The sequence below is a fragment of the Hoplias malabaricus genome, chromosome X1 (assembly GCF_029633855.1).
Source record: "Hoplias malabaricus isolate fHopMal1 chromosome X1, fHopMal1.hap1, whole genome shotgun sequence".
In the NCBI taxonomy this organism is placed as follows: domain Eukaryota; kingdom Metazoa; phylum Chordata; class Actinopteri; order Characiformes; family Erythrinidae; genus Hoplias; species Hoplias malabaricus.
In genome coordinates, this window is record NC_089818.1 from 15,052,105 (window position 1) to 15,079,686 (window position 27,582).

A 27,582-nucleotide genomic window follows, 5' to 3' on the forward strand; every position below is an offset into this window, starting at 1 on the left:
GGCTTTAGCCTGAGGCTAAGCATGGCTTAATGTAAATGAATATGCTATGACCTTTCACAAGACACTTTAAAGAAACCCTGCACTGCTGCTGAATTGTCAGTGTTTATTAGCTACAATTTGTACTAAGCCTTGGCCATTTTATCAGAAACACTTCAACTACACTTTTGTGTCCAATTGGTATCTGACGGATAAGGCATACTTTATGCTGTCCATCAGTGGAAATAGACTGACCACTGGCAAAATATTGTTTACGTGATGGACTGACACCAAAATAGCAGTGTTTGTGTGTGTGTGTGTTGCTTATGTGTCACTAGATGTTTATAGGTTCATGTCAGTTGTCATGACAGATTTAATATGTACTATACGGGCTTATGAACAAACACCTACAGTAAAGTGTTATGGATTTCTTTTCTACAGCCCTTACTATGGGCCCTATATCTAGTTAAATGTGGTCTCTTTCCATAAGACAATGGGGTTTGATCATTACCAGTTGTACAGGTATTTGTTTATGATAAAATGGCATGAATCTTATAAAATGACAACATATTGATATTAGGGGTATATATGAAAAAAAAAGGACAGAAGCTGTCATACCAGAGCAGTTCACTGGAGGAGTGATGTGAGGTACACTTCTTCTTTTCATACCTCCACGTCCTCCTTCCATTAAAGGCACGATCTGGATGGAGGCTGAGGTCCTCCCATTTCTCCAGAGGAGAGCTGCTCACTGAAACAGAGGAGAGGTGTTAGCTTACAGCAAGTGTGATAAGACAATCACAGTGTGGCCATTAGCTTGTGCCATTCACTGAAAATGACATGGCAGCACCACAGTTAGCCTCAGGCCATCCAGCTGATAAGGAAATGAGGAGGGAGCCGTTAGCTTAAGGCTAGCCTGCTAAGAGAATAAAATAACTGTTACAATGCAGTATTTAGCCCCAGGCTCTGAGAAGATAAGGACACAGTGGCTGCTAACTGAATGCTAAATTCAATAGAAAAGGGATGAGAAAGCAAAGCAGCATTTTAGCTTTAGTGTAGCTTAAGGCTATCTCCTGAAAATGGGTTTAACAATGCACGTTGCTTAATGCTTTCCAGAGGATTATGATAAATCAAACGTGGCATTTTATTTAAGACTACCCACAGAGCATCTATGAAAAATATGCCTAAACCGGAACAAAACACATTATGCTGGACTACTATTTTGGTCTCTGGAACTGGAACACAATGTACAGTAATGTACAGGATTTAAACACCACTCACTACTACAAATGTTTGCCTATTTCATGTATATTCAATATATACTGTATGTACACTACCACTACATCCTCAGTGCTATCTGATGAGGTGCTGCACACAGAGGATATGAGTGAAGGACAAATATCGAATGGATTAAAATCATGGATTAAAATCAGCCCCTAATGGACCTCTACAAATGATTTAAAGAGGAGAGAAACGCTTACGTATAAAAATCAATTTAGGAAATGGGGTGCTTACACAGATTAAAGGAAACACCTTTGCAAATGAAGCCCTTGGGTCTTAATAGTAGGTTATTGACTCTTCACATTTACGTAAGCTGTCTCTGCATATATGCTGAGAAAAAGTGGTGATGGAAAACCAGATAACTTAGAGCGATTCCAATAAATTAACCCTTCTATGCATCCCTTAATTCGATCAATGGCATTTCTAACTTTCTTGCCCAGTTTTTTTTGCTTGTTTGTTTCTTTATTTTAAAACTATCACAATATACATTTATAATATATATATTATTAGGTTGTTTTTGCCAATTTCTCACAATTCCACTATCTTGGTTTGTCCTCCTGAAATGTAAACGCATCTTTTAAAACTGCTACTAAGGCAACAACAAGCTAAACATGCTTAGACCTGTATCAGACACTCAGGTTGGCTAGCAGCATCACACTGAGTAATCAAAACAGGAGAGAGAGAGAGAGAGAGAGAGAGAGAGAGAGAGAGAGATTTGTCCAAAAATGACATCGCTGATACCTCAGGAGAGTGAACTGAGAGTCAGTTACCCAGGAGCAATTTATTATTTTCTTTATTATGCTGTTCTGGTTGATACATTATTTTCTCTTGTATTGGGTGTAGTGTCGATTTAGTTTTGGCCAGTTATTAAGTGGAAAACTGTGTGAATATGATTTTTCACCAGATAATTTCTTTACAAACAACACATTTAGCAGGGCTGAGCTGCCTTGTTTTATACAAATTATAAGCAGACCTGAGTCTAGAGAGGCCCTCTCAGGGTTGAAGAAGCTGGTGGAGAACTCCTCTGTGTCCACCTGGATGAGTTCAGTCTCCTCTGTTTTTTTTCTGCAGAAACTGCTTTTGAGGGACGCTGCTCTTCGGGGGCTCCGGCGGTCCCAGCTCCACCTCCTCTCACTGGGCTCGCTCAGGTCCACAAGGTCCAGTGCCGTGGAGATAACTAGGTGGTTGAAATAATGATAAATGTTAGCATTATATTTTATTCAGGAACAATAAATCATTGTTTACCAGAGCAAATTATATATATTATTTTAAAGTGCATATAATAAGAAGTGAAGAATCACATTGCCTGGTCTCTGAGCATTTTACAAAACAGAACCAGTTATTTAATTTTTTTTATTTGCTAAGTTTGACTTGAAATCTGGCCCAAGGAAAAATTATGTAATATATTGACGTGATCACATAATCAATGAAACATTTTGCAATTATAACTGTACATTACAATAGTCAGTAAGAGGCTATGTTTTGTCTATTCTCTGCAGAAGTTGCTTTATCTTATTTTTACAATCAATAAACCATGGAATTTGACCAGGAGTGTTCAGACTCTTTCAAATAATTTTATGGATGCACACCTCTGCCCCACATTCCTGTAAGATTAACAATGGAGTAATATGCCTGCAGCTTAAGGGGTTAAAGGGGACATTATGCTTTTACAATTGAACTTTAATGAAAAGCTGAGCACTAAGAGCTTTCTAAAGAAGCTTTTATTAGTTGAGCAAAGGGAACTCTGGATTTAAAATAGTGCTGTAAAAGGTCATCAAAGACTTGAACAGGTTTCTAAAGTTGACCGTGGCCTTTTTCTCACTGTTCAAATGTGCACATATACGACAAGAAAAGGACAGAGATGATGAATGTAGAGTCTTTGCGAGTCTCTGTGGGAGCTGCAGCTGTGCTTCTTTTTTTTAACTGAGGACGTTTCATTGAGACGGTACAGACTCCCTTTAGACTTACACTGCTGTGCAGTACTTAAAGATTTGCATTTTCCATTTATATATATATGATTAATAAGAAATGAATATATATATTTTTTTTTTCAGATAATTAGTATTTAATGTCTATTTATAAATGTATTAAATAAATGAAGGCAGACTTTTATGCAAAAAATTAGATTACTCATAAATATTACTTATGATTTCAGACTGATGAGAAAATCATCTGATTCTGCCAGTGCAGAATGTAAATATTAATGATTTCTTGAGCTAAATATGTAATCCAATATATAATTACATTAATGCATATGAATGCTTGAAGCAAAATGAGTACACTAAGTCTATACATCTAAGGCATAACAAATGATATACTGCAGAGCCCACATGGGCAGAGGAGAGCAGAGGAGAGGAGAGACAGATGATGGAGAATAGCAGGATAAACAGATGAGAGAGAAGGAACCTGCTGTGTTAGAGGTGACCGGGCGAGTGGCTCCATCGCTTCTGCTCTCGCTCTGGAAGTCATCAATGGATGGACTCAGTAACGGACGACTCTCTTGGTGCTCACTTCCCAACTGCAGCACACGAGAAAAACACAAAACAAAACGGGCAAACTCCCTTTAATCTCATTCTTTTATTTTCCATATGTTTCATATATTTACTGTGAAAACAAAAATATATCTCATATTTCTCATTATGAGACTGCTGTAAGAATGTTATGAGGTATTTTAAAGCCTTTTTAAAATGCATTTTTAGTTTTAAGTGATTTTATCTACAGAAAATGTCTTATCCTTTTTTACTTACTTAAAAATGTATTTTATGACAAAGCTAAATTATGTAATAATTTATAAATAAATAAATAAATAATAAATAAATTGACAATATTTCAGAAAAGAAATTACTTAAAACAGGCCCAGAAATCTAGATATATGTAAAATAATGTCATAATAAATTTATTTTACCAATATTGGATCAAACTGTGTGATTTTAGGTGGTATAAAATAAGCCATAGAAACAAAATTCAATTACATGTCCACTTTTGCTGATATTATATACATTGACTTTCAGCACTAACAGCCCAAGGGACAAAATCTGTTCAATATGAGCTTATAATATACAGTTATTTTTAGATATTGATCTAAGATTAACTTTAACACATGACTCTCTCTGTCAGTGTCATTGTGATTGAGCCTGAAGCTCATGGTAAGATAATGCACACTATATATATTTATGTTAAATGCCATCCTTGAAGAAACAGTTTTGGGATGAGTTGGAGTGGTGTTTAAGGTCCAGAACTAATCATCTATCCTCGGTTCCTGACAACTGAACTCCTGAAACTGCAGAAGCTGATATTTGGTAAAAATAAAAGTGAAGTCAAGCTAATTTGCAATTACTCCACAGCAACCCATTCCTTTTCATTCACATCATGTTACGGAAATTATACAAGCTGTATTGTGTAAAAATGAACATCAGTGTACACCAGTGGCGGATGCTGGTCTTTCAAGGAGGGAAGCTCAATTTCGGCCTACATCATAAAATGTGTCGGTTTATTTATACGTAAATTCTACCCTCCGTTCCTTTTCAAGAAAATGATCTGTGACCCTGTCGTACCAACAAGGCGTCTTTTCCAGGGACTTGACTAGTGTCCTCTCAACGGCCAGCAGAGCTAGGCTGCTTAAATGGCCTTGGCCCATGTGAAGTGTGTCCACCTGTGCTCTCACGGATCTTTACACCAAAGGATCACTGATTCGCTCATTTCGCTGTCAATCAAAAAGGGATTCAGCCTCAGACAGATCATCCAATCATCATGCAGAAGCTGAGCGTCCGGGCCAGCCGAGGCCAGCCCACTGCCCCATAGACCCCCGGGAGACTCTGAGCGTCCGATGGGCGGGACAAAGCCCAGCATTTATCCAATGACTCATCTCGTTTCGCTGCACTTCACTGCTTCGCTGTTGAACTCTGTGGACGCTGTTTAAATCACTGTGAATCTGCGGGAATGATTGAGAGGAAAGCCGTGTTTTTACCAGTGATAAGAAGCTGATTCTGAACTAAAGTTGAGCGCATTGTAGTGCATATTTATTCAATGACATTTACACATGACCGTATATATTTGATCACTTATTTTCTGACATTTTAGGGGAAGCTAAGCTTCCCTTGCAGTCTTAGAGCAATCGCCTCTGGTGTACACTAATTTTAAGGGGTTTTCTATAAAAATATTAATATATATTGTACTACTGTTAGCAACATTTGCTAACATTAGCTTATTTAACCTTAGCTTATTTTTGTTTGGTTTTATACAATATATTTTTGCAAACTGGAGACTATTTTTGCTTCAATGTGCCACATTGCATGCACATTGCTGTAAATCATTAGCCAACATAGTTTCATATTTTGTCAAACCATACCATCCATTTTGCCAAATGGATACCTGCCACAATTTATGTTGACCATTCTGAAGTGTAAAAGGCCAGACACAAACGCCCTTCACACTGTCCAACACTGGCCCCGCGATATAATTCAAAACATAAATCGGCAATGAACACAGACTCACTGACCGAACAGATGTTTCTGCAGGTTTGAGATGTTTTTTTTGAGAGATCTATAGCTAAATGTGAGGAATACATATTTCTGAAGTGGTACCTGACCATGTATGTCCATTTGTCACCTTCACTTTTGCAAAAGGACACTGAATGTTTCCCATTTTCTCCATTGTATGATCTTTTTCCAGTTCTGTGCATACAAAGAGCTCACAAGTGCTTCATTGCAGAGCCCATAATTATGTATATAGTGAAAGCCATGGCCCTCTGCCACAAGGCAAACAGGACAAAAGCCAGACGTCCCAATCTCAAAGCTCATTCTGTCTCTCGGTTACCACTAAGAACAGTTTTCTAGGTCCTTTCTACTTGCTCGAAGATGATTTCCACACTTTCTGAAAATATACAAAACAATCTTCTTTAACTTTAATCAGCAAATGTCTAATTACATTGTAGAGGTTTTATTTTATGGAATATGCAACACAAACATTAAAAGACATCAAGAATGCAAAAATGTACCTTTATTTTTGTAAATTCAATGATTAATATGATTGTTAAATTTTGAAATGAAAAACAATATATTAATAGGAGAATGACCATTCATAATATGGTTGATGTTTGCTTTGCACACATTGTAAATTTAAACATGGTTGATTCCTCTCTTGCTTCCTAACTAACTCTATCCGGAGCTCTATAAAATACCATGGTGAACAAAATCAAGATTAGACAATTTTCTGTTGCAAATATTGTAACCACTTTGTTTTCCAGCTGAATGAAATCATTAAAAATGATATTTTGATGATTTTATTAAATGAAAAACTAAGAATCACAGTATTTTTAATTCTCATTGGGTCGTACTCTCTGGAAGATTATAAGGCCCTGGAGTTTCCTCTCTGAGAAAGTTTCACAACTGAGTCAACACTTGCTGTAGAAAATAGCACTGGTTTTCTTGCAGAAACCCAAGACAAATGCCACATACAAAGAAGCAAGCAACATCCACAGTCAGTTTTGGCAAGCAGACAAAAAAAAAAACACTGACATGCAAACAAGAAACAGATTGGAGCTTAAAAATGAGATCAAATAGCTATGGGGAGTGATGCTCAAATTAGCTTCCTTCCAGTCGTAATGATAAGGAATGGGGTTTGACAGTTTCGGGACTGCACAGTCAAACATCCTGGAATTTGCTTATTTTGATCAAACCCCATCCAGCAGTTGAATCTGTCTAATGAATTACAGCCAATGAATATGTTAGTGTATCACTCACAGATGTATCACGTGTGAAGGGAAACACTAATCCATATTTAAAGCAGGTAGCACCCCCTGTGAATGGGGGTTTCTAATCTATAAAGGAAGTGCTAGGCGCTTCCCGTTGGTGGGTGTAAGTGTTCAGCCCACCTTGGTTGTAATGCTGAAGAGGGGGTTTCCATCTGAAGATGCTTTACTTGGTAGCTCCTTCAGCACCATGGCAACCACCCTTGAGTCTTTCCCCTACAACAATGAAATCAATAGTGAATTGTGTCAGTTTGTGGTACACTTTTCCACCAATAGATTTTAACCGTGTGATATTTTAATAGATCTGCTCCAGTTGAGCAAGTTTAGGCCAGAATTTGCACTTAAAAATATGAATAAAATATCCACATGGACACAACTGACACAACAAAGAGCTGACATGCAATTCAATTCAATTCAAATATGTTTTTTTTTTTTTGATAGAATGAATTCTAAGAGACATTTCTACAATGTAGCTTGTCCAGAATGATGAAGACAACACTCTGAGAACATGAGGAAGGATAACTGAGTTCAACCAAGTCTCAAAAGATAAACCTGGTAACGGTACAAGGAGTGAGAAGAACAAATACTCACACAGTGTCACTGATGTGAAATACATAAAGATATACTAGTGATAGAGGTCCCCCCCTAGTGGACAATCGTCTGCCTGTTAAGTTTGAGAGAGTGAGTGTGAGTGTGCATGTGAATGCTGAAAACAGCGCATTATAAGACAGGTCCATGAGGGGCTTCACATCTAAAATGTTGCTATGACATTGACCAAAAATTCTGAGCGGGTCCAGAGCCTGGCTGATGGAATATCATGTCTACTGTATGATGTAGAAACATCGATTCGAGCATTAAATGACTTCATACTGCATGGCACCGTTCCCATCCAGGGTCACAGTGGCTAGACACCATCTATCACGACAGTGCTTCTGAAAGTTGATGCTTTTAAGAGCTGCGCTCACTCTTATACAGCTGAGCACTTAGGAGAGACCACTGGGACACTTGGCAGCCATGTTTGACACTGCTGAGGACCATTTAAGCCCCAGCGAAGCCGCTAGCCACAGCACTGAGATGTGACCTCACAGCTGTTATCTAACACCAAATAATCCCCTCAGCTTTGATGGAAATGCCTGAAAAGGAGTAAACGAATTCAACACTTGTGAATGAATTACAGCCAATCATACTTCAGACAAGTTTCAACAGTAAAAGGTCAACAAATGTTTTTTCTTAGCTTTACAATTTGAACACACCAGTTGTCCTTCAGAGTTTGAAAAGTTCATGATGAATGGACAAATAGAAATAGTCCAAATTTACTTGGAATAGAATCTTTCTACACTGATGTCCATTTAGAGTTAAGATTTTTCTCATGTCATTTTTCATGCTTTTCCTTGGACAGCGACCATATGTTAGAGATTGAATAAATACGGTCGCTGTCCATTAAAAAAACATGTATCCCCAATTTTGTTGGATTTTTATTTGAACACAGTAGCTGTCCTTCACAGTTTAGGAAAATTATATGATGAATTGACAAATGGAAATGTGCCAAAATGAAAATTGATATATTTTCTTCCAGTGAAAGCTAAGAAGGTTTTTTCCTTCTCATGTAAAGCATTGGAGAAACATGTTTTTTTATTGGACAGTGACGATATGCTGGATTTGTAACTTTGATCACGTGCATGTTACCAATGCCATGGGAATTAATACAACCCCCTAAACATGACATGACACTCTTTCAAACTCAACATTGGTAATAACTTAGATCTAAATCGAAATACCTATAATAACCTGTATAATCAATCAAAACATTAACTCTAATATAAGCATGCAGAGTTCCATCTGCTATGGAAATCGCTGCCTCTGAGAAGTGCACAATGAGATGTGTGTTATCAGTGCGGCCTCCTGAGTTCATTTTTCTTCTAAGACATTTTGTCAGTAAAATCGAACTCACATGGCACAGAACCCAGCTGCACTTTTTAGCACTAAGAGATTTTAGGGAGGTCACGTTGTGTAACGGTGCTAGGGAAGTGTGGAGTCAGGAGCAGGACTTTTCAGCAATGGTCTTTTGCTCCGAGATCCCATTTATAGCACCAGCACATCCATATTTAACAAAGAACGTCTGCAGATGTTTTCGTGCTGTCCGCTGCACTTTATGATCCTTATATCTGTTCCTTTTACATCAGGGACTTTGTGAGTTTCATAGATTCAGAGCTTCACTCTGAGGCATAATCTCAAATGGGCAAAGGGGTTTAACAGCAAATTTTAAAGGTACATCATCCTTGACGTAAATAATTAATTTTCAGCATGAGCAGGACACTGGGGAGGTCAGATGTTTTCAGCAGAAGAGAGCTCTGTAGCTGTCCAGTTTGGTTTAAAAATGAACCACACACCAGAGGACAAGCCACAGGCCAAGTGCAAACCTGCTAAACTTTAAATAAAAAGGACAAAGTGATGATTTCTAATGTTCCACACGTCAGAGGACAAGACATGGGCCAAGTGAACTTCCCAAACATAAAGTAAGAAGGACAAATTGATGGTTTCTCATGTTCCACACTATTTGTTTAGACCCAGAGCTTGTCTTGCCTCATATATTTGGTCGATTCATCCGTGTAATTGAATGCACTCCACACTAACACAGCCATGAGGGACTTCTATCGAGTCCTCGAGATGCCTCTGCCAAGCTCACTTCATGTTTGACCTTTTGTTTACATCCTGAACGTCTTTTGTCTCTGAATCTTTGCGGTCAGGGAGATGCCATGGCATCGAAAACTAAAAATAAATCAGACGGATGTGGAGAAGACAGCAACATCCCACAGTATCGGCGTCTAACATTTCCTCATTTTTCTTAAATGAGATGCAGACTGCATTGTCATAAAATCAATCAGGCCTAAATTTACAGAAGATAAACCACAAGAACAGAATGTACAGGGGAAATAAGACCCACATTCTCACAGAATTACCAGAAGCACAAAACAATTTCCCAACAGTATCAAGTATAATTAGCCTATTTGTTAGATTAGATAGTCTAATGAGATAACTCATTTCTCTGATCAAGTTTGAGATGGTAATTTAGTGATATCAACTGATATCAATGGGGCAGAAAAGATGAAGCGTTAGATAACCATCATTTAAGCCTAAGGTTAATGGAAATACTCCAAAGAAGTTGTCATTAATTTTTAAGCAAAGCCCAAAAGAGTTAAAGGCTGTCCACACAGTCTCAATGATTGGATGTGCCTGGTTTATTTGTTTTCAGATGCTCTTTCCAGGTCAGTTTTGAAATTAAATACTCTGATCTACAGGTGAACAGCTCACTGACTCTAATACAGGGAGCACTCTCTTTAATTAATGTGAACAATAATGTGATGTCCAGCGACTCGCTCGACTCACTGCTTAGCTGTTGGGTCAGGGTGAAAAGCAAGAGGCTTGTTATCGTTTAAAGGAACAGTTGCTGAAACCAGCTGTTCTGAATGGGGCTGTTTAGACGGGGAGAACACTGCTGTGGTGCTTGATCCTTGTGGCATACTGGAAGGAATTTATCATTCTAGAGAACACTGGACTGCAGCTTCACAGCACAATTCTGATGGGATTTATACCCCTCCTGCTAGCATCACATTTTTATGCTTTTCTATGGGAACAAGCTGTGTGTTTACAACTTTAACATGTGCATTCAAAATGAGTGCCTTAATGTAGCTAAGTTCACTGTAATTAAAATTTGTGTACAAACGTTTAAAAAACAGAGTGGTGCATTATATAAAACCTAAGGAAATAGATGGCCTTGAAAAAAACAGGCTCTCTAGTTTTTCAAGCCACATTTTTAGCATGCTAGCTCATCCTAGCTCATTCATTCATTTGTTATCTGTAACCCTTATCCAGTTCAGGGTCACCTGTTACAGGGCAACACACACAGTCACATTCACTCACACACTCGGACACTTTTCTAGTCTCCAATCCACCTACCAACGTGTGTTTTTGGATCATGGGAGGAAACCGGAGCACCCAGAGGAGAACACACCAAACTTCTCACGTGGAGTGGGACTTGAACCCACAGCCTCCAGATCCCTGGAGATGTGTGACTGAGACACTACCTGCTGCGCTACCGTGCCGCCCCTTCCTCCAGACAATGCCTTGGCATTCTCCACATACTGTGACACCTACATGTAATTCCTTTTATTCCTTTTATCACTGAGTGTGATAACGGGCGCTCCCCTGTGTCCAGTTGACTCTGGCTTTGTTTACTTTGAGAAAATTGACCATCCCAGGGATAGAAGTCCTACTAACAGCAGCAGCAAACAATATGCTAGCATCAGCACTGAATTCTCCTGCCTTTTTTTCAACACAGCAGTATTTCAACAGCGTTTCAACAGCTATAGAGCACTTGCTCAGCTCCAGTCTGGAAGTGGCAAGTGCCTTGACTGACAGGAGAATAGTTAAGACTTTTGTAGCTTATGAGATTAATTTTCGGAGGGTAGTGCTTTTATCAGTTCGGCTCAATTAAAACATGAGGAGTCAAGGTCGGAAATAAAATATAGCACAGAGATGTGCCTGATTTTACAAAAAAGGAAGAATTACAATTCATTTAATAGTCTGTGATATATTTAAGAATGTAAAATTCATATTGTTAAAAAAAGGCAGCTTATGACTGTGTTCTCATTATTCAAACCCATAAAGACATCTTCTTGTGCTTTGATTGGAGATCTGAAAGACTGTGTGGCTTTATGATGGAGCTCTGATCTCTGACATTGCAAAGCCAGTGTGATGCGAACACTGGACGCAACTCATACGGAGGTCTCCCTCAAAGCATTTGAAGCACCAGATCATTTTTAGATGAAAGAATAGAGGATACGTCTAGGGACTGATTCTTTTATGTCCAAATGCATCTGTACGAGAGCATGGTAGGACAGATATTACTTCAGGGACCAGAGAGAACCCCAGTATTCTCTTAAACCAACCTGTATAATGGAATTGAAAATATAATGATTATACATGGGATATCCACCATTGTTTTTTTAATTGTTAGAAAAGTCAACTTGTGAAAATGAGTGTTGTAATGTAAAATAGATGAAATTATCTGGTCACACCGATGTTCTCATGGCTGAATGGCACCAGTTCTTCAAAGAAATAATCAGTATCATCAGTGTAAAGCCTTTCCAGAGGTTTTTAAGATTATTTTTAAACACAATAATTTTACAAGAAATACTGAATAAGCAGATGTCCACAAACATTGGCCCATGTAGTGTATTTTCACATAGTAATATTTTATACTGTAGATGGGAAGTTTAAAACAATTGCTGTTTAGTCCCTGAATGAACAAGTTTATGATCCACAGAGGAGGTCCCCATGTAGGGCAGCCATGTTACAAGGATGTTTAGTAAAGAAGCCAGGCCTTTAGGTGTCTGTATAATGGTCGATTGATAATGTGTACAAGACTTTTTACAAAAATCATAAATTGCTCCTTGAAACATGGAAGTAAATCTATAAGTGGCATAAATCCACACAAGCATCATAAGTGCAGCTCCAGGGAAGGAAATAAAAGGCAGGAAATATATAGGATAAGGTCCCTTTAATTTTCAGATTCCAGTATGTCCCTGAATTTTGTCTGAATATAAAGTCGCATGCTTTAAGTTTTTCATGTCTTTAAGTTTCCACTTGTCTTATTACAAGTCTTTTCAATTTGCCTGTTCCATCTGAGTGATTATATATTCAGAGCATTCTGAAGAAAGTGTTGTTACCAAAGATGTGCATCCTCATAAAACAGTAACACACTGAAAACAAACTGCATCCTGAGTAATTATCATCTTCTCCATAAAAGATGGACTTTGCCTTGAACAAGCTTGGTTCCAAAGTTGGGAGAGAGAGACCTAGACAGAGGCTGCATCAATCTTTCACACTCGAGGTCAGCTCCACATCTTCACAGCCACATTAGCAACTAATTACCATTAATGATGCATTCAGGAGCAGCACTTTATTAAAAATTATTCAAAGAGCACCATCCTGTAGTTTTGCTTGGGTGCACTTACCAGGAGAGGGAAGCCTTTAGAAAGATTTGAAGTGAACCAGGAGAGCATATCAAGGCGAGGCAAAACAGCTTTGATGGAACAGATTACACACCATGAATGCTAGAGTAGTCTTGATCTAAATCCAATAGAAAACCACTAGGATTTGCTTACACCCTTAAAGATGCATAATGAAACATTAGAGCATTAAATGTTTTGCTCTTAATGCTAATGAATTTGTTATTAATTCAGATCAAGATATTTCCAAACATGTGCGTGTATGAGGTTATATTTTGAATAGTGCTGTCATGATAATATCACTACATCAATTAAATTTATCTTAATTATAATAATAATGATAAACATGCTTTTCGAAGGGCATTTAAATGCCATTATTGGCTAATTCTCATCAGGGTGAGCTATTAACACTTTGGTCAGTTTTCTGTGCATTTAGAAAATGTAGAAACAACTCTGAGATTTTTTTAAACATGGTTACCTGAGGTAGACCAATCTCGTCAAACCGAATTAAACCCACACAGTAAAGACAAATCCACGCAGATGACATCATGTGCCTAACAGAATGCAGTGAAATTGCCAGTGCGATCTGTGCTGCGCTTTGGCCTCATTTCCTGATAATCCTTGCTGTTCAACACTCAGATTTCAGCCGAACACATCAGCTGAGTGTCCAATGAGTTTCCGTCCAACAGAGAAAAGATCCATGAGCGTGATCTGGTTCAGGGAAAGTGGCACAACATCTGTATCTGTAAATCCAGATGAGTTCCCTGATAAGAATTAACCTCAAACCACAGGAAACACTGAGTACTCCTCAGCTTCCAGTCAAGACACAAAGAATAAAGCTACAGCATATGGAGCAAAATACCAGCCCCATCAGCAAATACTGTCAATGTTTTGCTACAAATTGCAAAATTATATTGAAATGCATTTGGTGAATGTATAATGTGACACTAGCCTGCATGCATCTCACGAATTATATTACTTATATCATATGAATAATTATACCGGATAATATGACTGCCTTGATTCATCAAAATAGCCATGGAACCTCATTTGGATTTCTGATTGGTCAGAATTATCTGTGATTAGTTACATTTTGATTGGTAATCCATTGAATTGCTTTGAGGCATTTAATCAAGGCACCATAGAGGACAGCCAATAAAAAAAAGACAATTTGCAATTTCATATATTAGCCTTAAAGGCACAGCAACAAATAAACTGTTTATATCCCGCAAATGGTGGAACCCTTATTATTTGAAATTAATTTATATTATAGTTTTATGTACATACGTGAATGTCTACAGCAAAGGCAATTTAAATCACCTATTTCCAGCAAGCTTTAGAACTAGAAACTTATTGGAGGAGATATTGAACCACTTCTAAATGAGGTCAGTGCTGACTCACAGTAAATTAATGTGGATTATGCTGACATTACAGATTTAAATTGAATCTTGAAAAAATGATATCATTTATAAATTCTAGGATTACAACGTTTTTGTGTTTCAGCTGTGTGAAACCGGAAACGTGTTATAGGAGGCCCACCAAACTTCGTTTAATTATCAATTATGTGGCCCTTGTAATCCCCGTATCTCAGAAGACTACAATGTAAAAAAATCTAGAATATGAGCTCTCCAACCAATCACAGCCTTCCATCCTATTACAAGGTTGCAGCAGGCAATAAAGTGTTTTGGTCAATCAGAATTTAAAATATTAAACAAAGTATATATAATTTCTGAATGAATCTCCATGTGCAAATTACCTGCTACATGCAATAACTTCCCTTAAACATTAGCAACATTAGCCTTGTAGCTCAGTTGCAAAATAAAAGAAGCAGCAAAATATAATATATAATTTATATATAATATAAAATCAGAAAATGGGAGGAAATATTGTTTTTCCTTAATATGGGCAAATGGATTTGTTCTCCCACTGTCTTTCTATTGAGCTTTGTCCAGTAATGTTTTGTTTTGTCATTTTCAGAGTCATCCAGTAATCAATCTGCGAGCGTTAGGTTTCAGCAGGTCCTTCAGTTACAGCCAGAGAAGAAATTGATGCTTATTTCCTGTCATTTATCTTCGTTATTGATTGTGTGATTGCTTTGGCTGGTCTGCCCATTCCTTCTATTGACCCAAGGGTCAGCTAAACTCTGGGTAAAGCACCAGAATGGTTTAGCACAAGTAGGCAATTGCTTCAGCTGCTACTCAAACATGATATTAACCAGGTGTCCCTTGTTAGCTGTCGGCATCCATGGTTCTGCAGTTCTTTTTCAAGGCACTTATAATATCTATTACATAAAGAATTTATGCCATTGATTATGTTTTAAATTGATTTCTTTCTTATGGGAAATCATTTTGCTAGGTGTTGTAACATTGCTGTGAGGATTTGAGTGCATTCAGACACATACACTTTAATGAAATAAAGTACTGGTGTTGGAGGACTAGTTCTTAATCATAAACTCCGCTGTAAATCTTCCCAAACGTATTGGATGGAGCAGTTCCACTGGAGACAGCTTAGTACTGAGAGGTTTTGTACCCTTCTAGTGCTTAGCTTCAGGTGACCTAAGGCATTCCTATGCTTTTTTAAGCCTGTCTATAGAGATTATACCAGTGTGTGCTTGCAGTTGAACACATGTATTAGCAATACATGTGTTATGCTAAACAGCATATTTCAAGGTAAATTTGAGAGGATTTTATCTAGCATAGCACTAAGTTAAGGGGCCGTAGCTTCGCTTAAACGTTAGCAACATTAGCCTTGTAGCTCAGTTACAAAATATAAAAAAGCAACAAAATCATCTAGTTTACTTAGAGCTGAAGGGGTGGCCTTTTGACTTTAGCAAAACCGGCTATCACCAGTGCTTCTGATTTGAATCCAAACATTTACTCATTGTACTCTCAGAACTCACAAACCTTTTAAGGGTTGATAAAGCAGGTTTGATTTACATAACAACTCCACTGGGAAATAAAGAGAAACCTTGGTTGCTTAGGCACATATGGATAGTGTTAGCAGAAAAATGTGTGTTTAATTGAGCAGAAAAAGTAGCATATGGCTGTGAAGGAGTAGAAAACATGGAACCTATAACTCCAAAATAGTAACTTCACAGACAAGGCAAATGAAAAATAAACGGAAATTCAAGTATTGTGATGTTTCAATAGTATTGCATTTCTAACTCCAAAAATGGACAATTTAGAATGTGATTGTTTTTCGTGTGAATTTTTTTTATTAATTCAAAGTCACATTAGATGAATAATCAATGTGTTTTGTGGTCAATGTGTATATGCTCCACTATGTGCGCGTCTACTTCATTAAGGTGGCCATTTTTAAAACAGACTAAAAATTAAGTAAATAATTTGTGATATGTCCAGGCCACTAGGCATCAGTATAATGGCTTCATAATGTGAAGAAAATCTTTTACTGCTCCGTCATGCTGGTTTCTGCTACATTTGAGGCATTTTATTGCATATATTTCCACCTGTATATCACTGAATGTATATTCTCTTCATATTCCAGCTGTGTCAGACAAATAGGTGAAGCGTGTGAAGAATACCTGAGGTAGACTGAGTCAGATGAATGTGAGCTTCCACGGGGGTTCAGGCCCTCCATAAATGTCTTGAAAATGTCAATCAATGCCTGAGTGCATATTTGCTCACTGACACAGGTGAGAACTGAAACAATTACAGAGCTCAGGAACAAATCCAGCTCTAGTACGGCTCAGTGGCTGGAAAAGATTTCATTATCAGTCCAGTTCAAAAGCAGTAAGCCTGGCTTATGAGACAGAAAACATCTCAGCAGATCCCACATGTTTAGCTCCAGGCAGAAGTTTCACACAGGAAAAATGATGTGTCTGCAAAGTGAGCACACAGCAATATGTAGGAAATGTATCTAATATTTTTTACTTTTCATTTTTAAACTGATCTTATCAAGTGAAATTGTCTAAGCCTCATTTCTACAAAGAAAGACTTGTCAGTGCAATATGAACATATTAAAATAAATGCTAGGGATGTAACAATAACGATATCCTCAGGCTTGATATGATTTACAATACAGAGCTCGAGATTTGATAACACTTGTAATATTTTGTAATAATACATTGTATCTACCATTTACCTACATTTCATCCCCATTGAAACATTCATACATTATATTTCATTCATGCATTACATTATATCCCTAGAATATAAATAATCATCTGAGAAAGACTGACCGATATCTTTCTTTTTAAAAATTATCCTTGTATATATATATATATATATATGTGTGTGTGTGTGTGTGTGTGTGTGTGTGTGATATTGTTAAATGTATGATATGACAGATTTCAGATATTCTCTTACCAATGTGCCAGGGCAGCAATATTTTGTTGCAGTAAGCTCATATTTCTAAGCAAATCTCAGCAGATTTTTTGGAAAATGAGCCAATATTACCCATTGGGAGGGAAACACAATTGGAAGATGAAAGGGATTTCTCACCTTGGATTGCTCTATTATTCTGAGAAAGGACTGAGCAGGACATGGCATATCCCCCAACTCCCAAAAGACCAGCGCTGAAGATCATCCATCCCCCGAGGTGTTAAAGCTCAGATATAATACTGCTGATGCTTAGCTTTACACATGTGTGGAGCACACATGCCCTTAGCAGCCTGCCAAGGAACAGCATTCATGCATTTCCTCAGAATTAGTAATGAACACGCCCTGAGCAATTTGGTCATATGTTATTATTATTGTGACAAATCAGGTCACAATTAGACACTTCCCAACACACAACACAACAACTGTATGAACTGTAAAATACACGGTCATGAAAAGCATATAAACGACGATAACTATAAATAAACCACTGCATGGAACTGCCTAGAAATAAGAAGCTATCATATATTGTATTTCATCATAGTTATTTCCTCTGTTCTGACCCACAGCCTGTCCTTACTTATATTATTTTCTCCATCTTTAATATAAATGCAACACTTTGCATATTAAATGAAGTCATTAATCATTTATAAATGTGATTTAGTATCTGGTAATTATAACAGCATAAATATGACATAGTGCAACTTAGCATCCCATACGTAAATATACTTACGAGAAAGGACTTGAATATTATGAGATGCTAATGTGATAATTATTGTGTAATGTCTTAATATTTTTGAGATAGCAAGTCATATTTAGGAGATGAAAACTCATAAACGTGATCTAGAATCTTATTCATTATTGTGCTATATTATTATACTTCTTGTGACAGTGCATCTCATACTTTTGAGAAATGTTTATACTTTTAATAAAATATAAATGACTTAATAAAAAGACTTAATAAACGTGCCATTATATATATATATATAGTCGAATACTTTTAAAAATTGTTGCTGTGCCTTTAAGAATGAAGTATGTAAATAGTCTTTGCCCTGATTGGCAGCCCTGTTTTTTTGCCTGGATTAATAATTAAAGCAATCCAGAATGAAATATTCCTCATAGCTTTAGCATGAAAGGTATGGTATAAACTGTGAAAGATTATATTGTGAAAATGTAAATGGTTATTTTTGTGACATCACAAAAACAATCAATTCAGAGCAGCTAAGTGTTCACACATGGAATGTATAAACAATGTTTACATACAACATCGGACTCTTATTTTTAAATATGAAACTCCTCAAATGACTGGCTTGTAACTCACTCACTCACTCACTCACTCACTCACTCACTCATGGTTAAGAGTTGCACCACAAGGGGCACTATTTCTCACATCCTCACATTTCAGAACTCCTCTGACTAAATATTGTGCATCTATTAGATCAATTCTCCTTATAACACAAAATATAATAGATGCTGGGAGGGTAAGAACAAGCAGTTGCTTTCTCTGTGAAGCATGATCTCAACACTAGCTTCTTTTTGCACTGCTGCCAACACAACTTCACCACACAGCCCAACGTGCTGGATGAGAGCACCAACTACCCAGGTCTGGCATCAGCTGGCATACATCACCTGGCATATGCCTGCCCTGGTTGGCACTCTGCTGTGTGATGAAAGAAGGGAGAGTGGTCATCCCATCCACCCAGAGAGCAATGCCAATTGTGCTTTCTAGGACTTTAGATATCTGAGTCATTTTAAATCACACGTAATATTAGTCTAAAAAGTCACATTTACATTATTTCCCCAAAGTGTTCATCGCTAGTGAGAGGTAAGAATCAGCGGAGGGTATGAGGCGGCTCTGCCCACTCTGTCTTTACAGTGTGGAGAAATGGTTTGCATGTTAGTCTTAAAAACAACAGCAATTGACACTTGATGGAAGACGCCAGAACTGCAAGCTCAACCTCATCAGTCATGTGAGCACGGCTAAGTTCGGCAGGCTCCATGAAGGTCACATTATCTGTGTGTGTGTATGTGTGTGCGTATGTGTGTATGTGCGTGTGCGTATGTGTGTATGTGTGTGTATGTAAACCACATGGATAGTGCCTATGTCCAGGTAAAATCCATATCTGCAGTACAGGGTCAACTACCCCATATGAAAATGTGTATAATATTTTCTGGACAATTCTCTCAAAGTGTAAAAATATATTTGAGTTTCAAACAGCGTGAGCCTGAGGAATGCAATCCCTTCCCCTATTTTGCAATTCAAAGTGCTACAAACTGGCATGCTGACACATATACTGGACCAATGTGTCCACAATAATCACACGCACACATTGCCAGGCTTAAGACCCACATATACATGCAAAATATATGTAAATACAGGCATAGTTATGAGTGAAAATATGAATGAAATGTATTGCTTTACATTCACAAGAGCGGACCACACTACACTACATATTCCAATCACTTCAGAAGCAGACGATTACACTCTATTTATTAACAGCTTAATGTGAATATGTATATTAATGTAAGTATATGCATATATGCAGATGTATTAATGAATAGGAAATGCCTTATTTTTAACAGATCTTACATGCAAATCCTACATTAATTCTCTATAAAACCACACCATAAAAACTTACATGCATGTGAACACACGTAAAGACACCCATAGATGTCCCATAGTGTAATAATTAACAAGAAATGCCTTGCTTTCTTTAGGAGAATAGACTTTAACGACATATTTCATTCACTTCACAGTACATACTATAATATGTGAATGCATATGACTTCACACTTGTGCTGTTTTGGATTTATCGCAGTAGAAGCTCAGCCTGTCATTTGCCAAACTCTATATTACAGCCTCTTGTAACCTATATATGCATTCATGTATACATTTATACATATAGATACTTGTTTGTGTACGTAATTACGCTTTTACAACCAACAACTATTACAAAGCGTTTAAATTCGGAGCACTGCACTAAGTCTATATGAAAATTCAATGCAATTACTTAGAGTAGGACCCTTCCAAACGCCTACATTTAACAATATCACAGCCAACCATAAATATATGTATAATATTACATCTATAATATTACAGCCTACTTTGAGGAGAACTTACTTTTACATGTCCATCATTTAAATCACATCTACAAAGGTGTAGGCTTCAAATTCAAACAGTCTGTTCCACCTTAAATTTAAGGTGGACCTGATTTACTTGCTTCATCTTCCAGCCTCCCATGGAGAACTAACAACTTTCCCTGGACTTGATGTGCCAGCACTGCCCCTAATTCAATTAATGCCCAGGAAAAATAAGGTTATGAGGATGTGACTTTACAATGCTGAGATTAATGCATCTCAAAACAGTTCCTCGTGTATGAACTGTTCAGCCGTTCAGTTATAATACAGTGTTGATGATACTGATCAGCTCCATCCAGGTCTAAGTCCTAAACACACTGGGTTCAGTTCATTGCAGTCCTCTACAAACAAACACCTGAAATCAACTGCATGGTTCTTTCTCGCAGCAAACCCCAAGACAAACTGTACACATCCGCGTGCACGCACGGCATGAATGATTTAGTTCTTACCTGCGCGTGCCCCTGATACATATTCACTCCAGCTGATGGAGAAAAAAAGCTCGAGCCCTCTTCCCTCTCTCTCTCTCGCTCTCTCTCCCTCTCTCTCTCCCTCTCTCTTTCACTCCTACTGTAAACTGGAAGGGAGGAGCTGAGCCACAGGGGCACGGTTCAAACAGCGCGTGCTGCTGTTTCCATCTTCTTCATCAGCACTATCATCATCATCATCATCCTCATCCCTCTCACATCCTCGCAGTCTCTGTTCCGGACGATGAAGAGTAGATGCTCGCGCTCTCAAGCAGCGGGGGGTTGGGGGGATGCTTTACTGCTCAGGACACGCGACCCGAGCTGGAAGTGGGCGGAGATTTCATGTGGGAGGGTTGTTGTGCTGGGCGTGGTCCCGCCCCGTTTTCACTCTCAGGTGGTTGGCAAGGCGGGGCTACACCCACCCAGGCGCCTTAAATCACTTAAAGAGCGCAACATGGGCGGGGCTAAAACGGCAAGTGCACTCTTACATATGTCAATCATTTTTAGTTCCATTTCATTTCGTGGGGTTCTTCTGAGAAACATTTAATGTGAATTGGGGGAGGGAACTTTACCCCTCAGGACACAACTTAGGTGGAAAGAAGTCGTGGACATGTATTTGAACCCGCCTCTCACCTTTATTAAAAGTTAGGGTGGGGCTTCACGTTCACTTAGAAGAATCTAAATACGAAAAATAATTATGTGGAGAACAATTTAAGCTTCCAAACCTTATACATATTTCATACATAAGTTTAAATCAAAAAGTGTTTCGCTTTGAGTGAATAAGTGCTCAGTACTGTGTTCCTGCAGTTGTCCAAACACAGATTAACACTCCTAGATATTTAATCATAACCTAAGGAACCCATCAGCTTGTGTGGCAGGGCTCAATTTTACTAAATGCAGAAGAAGAGAAGACAGGACTGTTCAGCTCAGGCCCAGATTTGTGTTTTTGAGATATAGAATTTATTTGTTTATTTATTTATGTGTTTGTTTGTTTGTTTATTTATTTATATTTGTTAAAATTCAAATTAATTAATTATGCCATTAAAGGTGATGTTCCCGTAATCAAAAGACACTTTTTATAAAATTAAGAATTTGTTTCCTCTCCAATCACTAACTTTTAAGTCTGCTTGTGTGTTCAAAACATGTCTAATGTTTTGGAAGAGTTTACGAAGTCAGTGTCAGTAAAATAATAAAAAAACAAACTGTCTCAGTCAGGTATGCTAGGCTTTCTCTCTCTCTTTCTCTCTCTCTCTCTCACACACACACACACACACACTTTCTCTCTCACTCTCTCACTCTCTCTCTCTCTCTCTGCTCATAACTGGAGTTTTTTTAGAAAATGGAGAGAACTCCAAATGTTGAAACCAAAATAAGGATATTGTTCTATTCCTGCTCTATAGGTTGGTAATACTGAATTATTTTTCGCTGTTTTGCATCACAAGGTGAAAAGCACTGAATGTGCTGCAGACTTTAACACCTAGAGTTACAAATAAGTTTCAATTATAATTCAAATTCAGTTCGTCTTCAGCCATGTACAAACAACAGTCATTATTTTCCCTCAAACATACTGTTCCACCTTAAAAGATGCAGAGCTTAGAGCTGTGTTTCCCTACAATCATAGATGATACCTTTATATAGTTCAAGTTTATCAAATGCCATTTAAATATAAAATATAATTCAAATATAAAAAATCGGAACAATATAATTTAAATATACGAACTTCAGATTCAAATAATTACGACAGCTTTTTAGCTCTATACTCAGTTAATTGCTGTCATTGTGCCAAAGATAATCTGTCCTCATTTTACTCTTAATGAGCAGAAATAAATAGGCTTTTATTCATTCAATCGTTGTCTTATCCAGTTCAGGGTCGAGGTGGTTCCGGAGCCCTCCCGGAATCAATGGATGCAAGGCTGGAACACACCCTGGAGGGGGCACCACTCTTTCACAGGGCAACACACACACACACACGCATGGACACTCTTGAGTCACCAATCCTACCAACATGTGTTTTTGGCCCATGGGAGGAAACCCACACAGACACGGAGAGAACACACCAAACTCCTCACAGACAGTCACCCAGAGCAGGATTCGAACCCACAACCTCCAGGTCCCTGGAGCTGTGTGACTGCAACACCGTGCCATCCAATAGGCTTTTATGTCCATCTTTAATACTTAATGGGCGACTTTATGATGTGCTAGAAGTAACCCCATGCTAATCTCCCTTCCTTTTGATTCTGCTTTTAAATTGTATCTTTGGAAGCCCAGCATAATCTAAATAACTTGAGAAATATTATGCATTATCATCCAATTTTGCTCAAAAGAGCCAATATCCAAGTGTTTATCATAAAGAGAAACCCTCTGCTGAACACAGCTGGCCTCAGGGGCAGGTGGGAGGTTTTTATTATGATTGATTGTGTGTTTCTCAGTGTGCCATTCCAGGTTTAATCAGCAAGACCCCTCAATTCCTGGCCTTTTCATTTCCACTCCTCCATTCTATAGCTTTTGTCAGCTTCAAATTAATGAGCCAAACTCTTCACATGTAATCTAATATTTGGCTCCTCTACATCCATAATTCAGAAATGAGGTCAAGACTAAAATCCCTACAGTGGCAAAATACAGTTTCTCGTCTCCATTCAGCTCATTTTCATCATTATGTGTAGAATAATAACTTGGTACACTCCAAGGATAATGTAAACTCATTTGAGAATTAGGCACAGCACATATAAGTGGTTGCAAACAGATTTATGAGAAATTAAGCACTTGCTGCTCTAAAGAGTGTACACTTTCAACTCTTTCTTTTCAACATCGCTTTGGACATGACCCTGAATAAGGAACAGAAACATCAAAGAGAAGCTAATCTCTAAAAAAAGACTATTAATTCTGTAAGGGATACCCCTTCAGACAAACAGTATGCCGTAAAGCCCCTGCTGCTAAAGTGAAATGTAGTTTAATATTTCTACCTTGGTCTGGTTTCTACACCACAGCTTAGGTATCGTGCTGAGTCAGCAACATCTAAGCCACATCCTTATTGTCAGGAAATGAGATTGATCCTGTTTTGCCACAGCTTTCAATAGTCAGGAGTCCGAGATATCAACATTGACCTCTTTCAGCTGACAGACCTAGCACTGACCATACAGCAGTTCTGCAATTACAGATTGTAGTCCATCTGTTGCTCGGCATACATGGTTAACCCCCTTTCACCCTGTTCTTGAATGCTCAGGACCTCCCACAGGACGGTCACATGATTTGTGTGGTGACACTGGTGCGGTGATGGTATGTTAGTGTTGCTTGCTAAACCGAGAATAGTCCAACAACTTACAATATCCAGCCAGCAGAGGAAGCACAACACAAAACTCTGGGCAAAGTGTTTAAAAACTCTAGCAGTGCTGCTGTACCTGATCCATTTTTACTGTTGCAACACACACTAACACACCACAACTATGTCAGTGTCACTGCAGCTCTGAGAAAGACCCACCACCCAAATCATACCTGCTCTGTGGTGGACCTGTTGGGGTCATGATGGGGTCCTGAGCACTGAACAACAGGATAAATCAGGGCTGACAGGGAATGCAGAAAAACAGATGACTACTGATAATAACTGTAGAAATACAAAGTGCACCTGTACGGTCAGTGGAGCTGATAAAACAGATGATGTGTGTAGAAACAAGAGGTATTTCCTAATGATATTTTTTTAATCTGAGTGTATTCTAATCTCCAATTTTGACTATATGACGATGAGAGTACATTCAGAATCGTGACTGATGCACACTGCTGATCTCCAGCCTCTTCTTCTTCAGCTTTAACACTGACACGCTCACTCTTTCTCAGCACCTCTCTCACCTCTGACCAGCTGTTCTCTCCCTCTCTCTTTCTCTGCACCTTTTCTCCACTGCCTCCTTTTCCTCCAGCTGTGTTTTCTGCTTGCCAAAGCTTTTCCTGAATTTCAAGCACTAGAGTAAATGTTGTGCACTGCAGTATCCTAGTGCTGTTGGGGTTCTCATTACAAACACATGGAGACAATCAAGCTTTTTAAAGGGCCATTGGCTTACATTTTTATTGGATTTTTTTTATTTGATTTCATTTGTGAGACATTCATATTTTCCCTGTCACAAAATCATTCCATACCTTTCTACTTCTATCCAGCCTCTGCCTTTCAGAGAAGGGTTTAAGACTATGGGAACATTGCTGTAAGTATTCGATGGTATTCACCCTTGTAAACCTTAGTGAGATGAAGGTGTGTTCCTATGTCCAATGATTCCAGGTATGCTCCGGACCCACCATGGCCCTTACCAGACTAAATCAGTGACAGAAAATGAATGAATGAATAAAAGATTAATTTACTTTGAACTTCTTTCCTGAACACCTTAAAAGCTTCGGCAGAACTTTTTTTAGTTGTCGTTGCTTCATATACATACCCATTCCACATTCAGTCTCTGCTTGGATGCCCTTTCCCATTCATCTGCACCCACACACATAAGTACACGCACGTCTGCATTCATCAGACAAATTTAAAACGTTTCACTTCTCAAGCTCCTCTGAAGAGCTCAGAAAGCCGAGACCCCACCAATGGGGACGTTTTCATGGGCATCAAATCAAACGTCCCCGTGCTCTCTGCACAGACGCTGTGGTGTTTATCCCTTTGTGCAAGAACCGAGTCAAGACTGGAAATGAAAGGATTAGTTTATAGAGCTTCCGCCCTGGCGCTTTACCACAGAACTAATCAGAACCTCTTTCAGAACAACTCTGAAATTTAGGCAATCGGCTAAGAGCAGGGTAATTGCACATTTGAAGCAGCTCCTGTTGGAATTGGGCGTCAAATGAAAGTGGTACCAGTGCAGCTCCTTTAATCTGGTGCAGATAAATAAGCAGATTTGTTTCCAGTAAAGCCACTTTAGTTGTATACAATATGGGAATAACAACACCACGGCATTTCCATCAATTGATAGACACCCTTTACTGCTACAGTACAACAGCCTCTGGGTTCTGGGTCATAATCACCCCCCCAAATCTCTGAAAGCTATTTAATGAAGCTCCATAAAATCCTTGTACACACAGCCTCTTGCTTTAAAACATGTGTTTTGTGGTTTATGATGCGGTATAGCACACATATCTATCTATAACAGTCTTTTAACTCTTCTAAACAGCTGCTAGCACTGTTAGCTTTTAGCAATGTAACTATTGTAGCATCAGCCCCATGGATTTTGGGGGGCCTTGAGGACTTATAAGGAATCATTGAACCCACTGTACTTGTATTGGTCTGCCCCTTTTACTGTTGTGATTTGTTTGGGGCTGTTTACGGGGTTTTAAACACGTTATATGTGCGCTTTTTGAATGTTATGTGCTGTGTAATGTGTTATTGTATATCTGTGTGTGGGTTTGGGGAAGGTTAAGGGTTGTATTGTTGTTATTGGGGGTTCGCTGTCAAGAGCTGTGTGTGCTGGAATGTGCTGCCCCTAGGACTCACTATAGACTGAGCTAAAACTGCTCTCATGCCCTTGTTCACTACTCCCTTTCACTACACCCATTAGGGCATAATAAAGAGCACCTGGACTCCTTCTACTGATGAATGATTTGAGGAAAGTGGGATGATTTAGGCACAAGTTTGAACAATGCTAATTCTTTGACTTCTCAGTGTTATGTTTATGTTGGGCTAGACTCCTATAGCTACATTTACCTAAATCTGTATCTGTCAAATGCCATATATTTACATATGTAAGAAAGATTCTTTGCCAAACTTCTCAGCTTGCTAAAAACATTAGAAAAGTTTCAGAAGCAGCAAAAACGTAACTTCTAATCAAAGTTCTTAGCTTTCAGGAGGGTCGGACCCCTGTAGTTTGATGGGTCCGGTGTCATCATTAGCAGACCTATTTGATCTGACCTGTGCTGACTGCAGGTCTGTGGGATGGGCCCTGGCCAACTAGCGGAGGCTGTGGGGCATGGAGATGAATGCCAATTTCTCCGCTCAGTCTCAGGCTCCAGATGGGCTGATGTCACACTGCTCTGAGGTCACGCAATGACAGCAGTGTTTACACTGTCCTCGGCCTAGCGCGAAATTCTCACATCTGCCGTGAGCCTGTGAGAGTGGAAACTGTGTGTAAGCCAGACTGGCTGGGTGCTACATTCAGTGCCTAGGGCTCAGTGACATCTCTGCTGGATGTCACTGTGTGAAAATTAGTTTTTACTTTTTCTGTGTGTGAAATACCCAAAATGTCTGTAGGAAGTTGTTATTTTACTTCTGCTCTGTTTCCACAAATAGATTAAGTTACAAGAGAGTGTATGGATCTAGACGTCTAAAGTATTCGATGCCTCTAATTCTACGTTCTACCAGCCTGAGACCTTTGACCTTATGAATTTAGAACAACTTTGGCGTAGTCAGCAGGATGGCTGGTCGGTTTATACATTTACAAAAGACCTTAGCACTAAATCAGTCTGAAGTATTTCAACACAAACTAAGTCATTCAGCATTCTGTGAAAGACCTATATTTATTCTTATTTAGACTCTCACTCTCTCCATCAGATGGAGTCACTTAACACCTTCAACTCTGAATGTGTGGATTTAGGGTTTGTTCTCTCTCTCTCTCTCTCTCTCTCTCTCTCTCTCTCTCTCTCTCTCTCTCTCTCTCTCT

General features: G+C 38.6%; 1 protein-coding gene across 1 annotated transcript in view; it reads right to left on the minus strand.

The window, feature by feature from the left end:
- Positions 1-21,055, minus strand: part of LOC136675598 (PEX5-related protein-like) — a 33,490-nt gene extending 12,435 nt beyond the window's left edge. The window contains exons 1-4 of the mRNA XM_066652232.1: positions 20,939-21,055; positions 3,661-3,772; positions 2,228-2,431; positions 595-724 (exon numbers count right to left, since the gene is read on the minus strand). Of these exons, the coding sequence (XP_066508329.1) occupies positions 595-724; positions 2,228-2,431; positions 3,661-3,772; positions 20,939-20,959 (467 nt within the window). The 5' untranslated portion in view covers positions 20,960-21,055. The remainder of the gene's footprint in view (positions 1-594; positions 725-2,227; positions 2,432-3,660; positions 3,773-20,938) is intronic.
- Between the last annotated feature and the right edge of the window lie 6,527 nt (positions 21,056-27,582).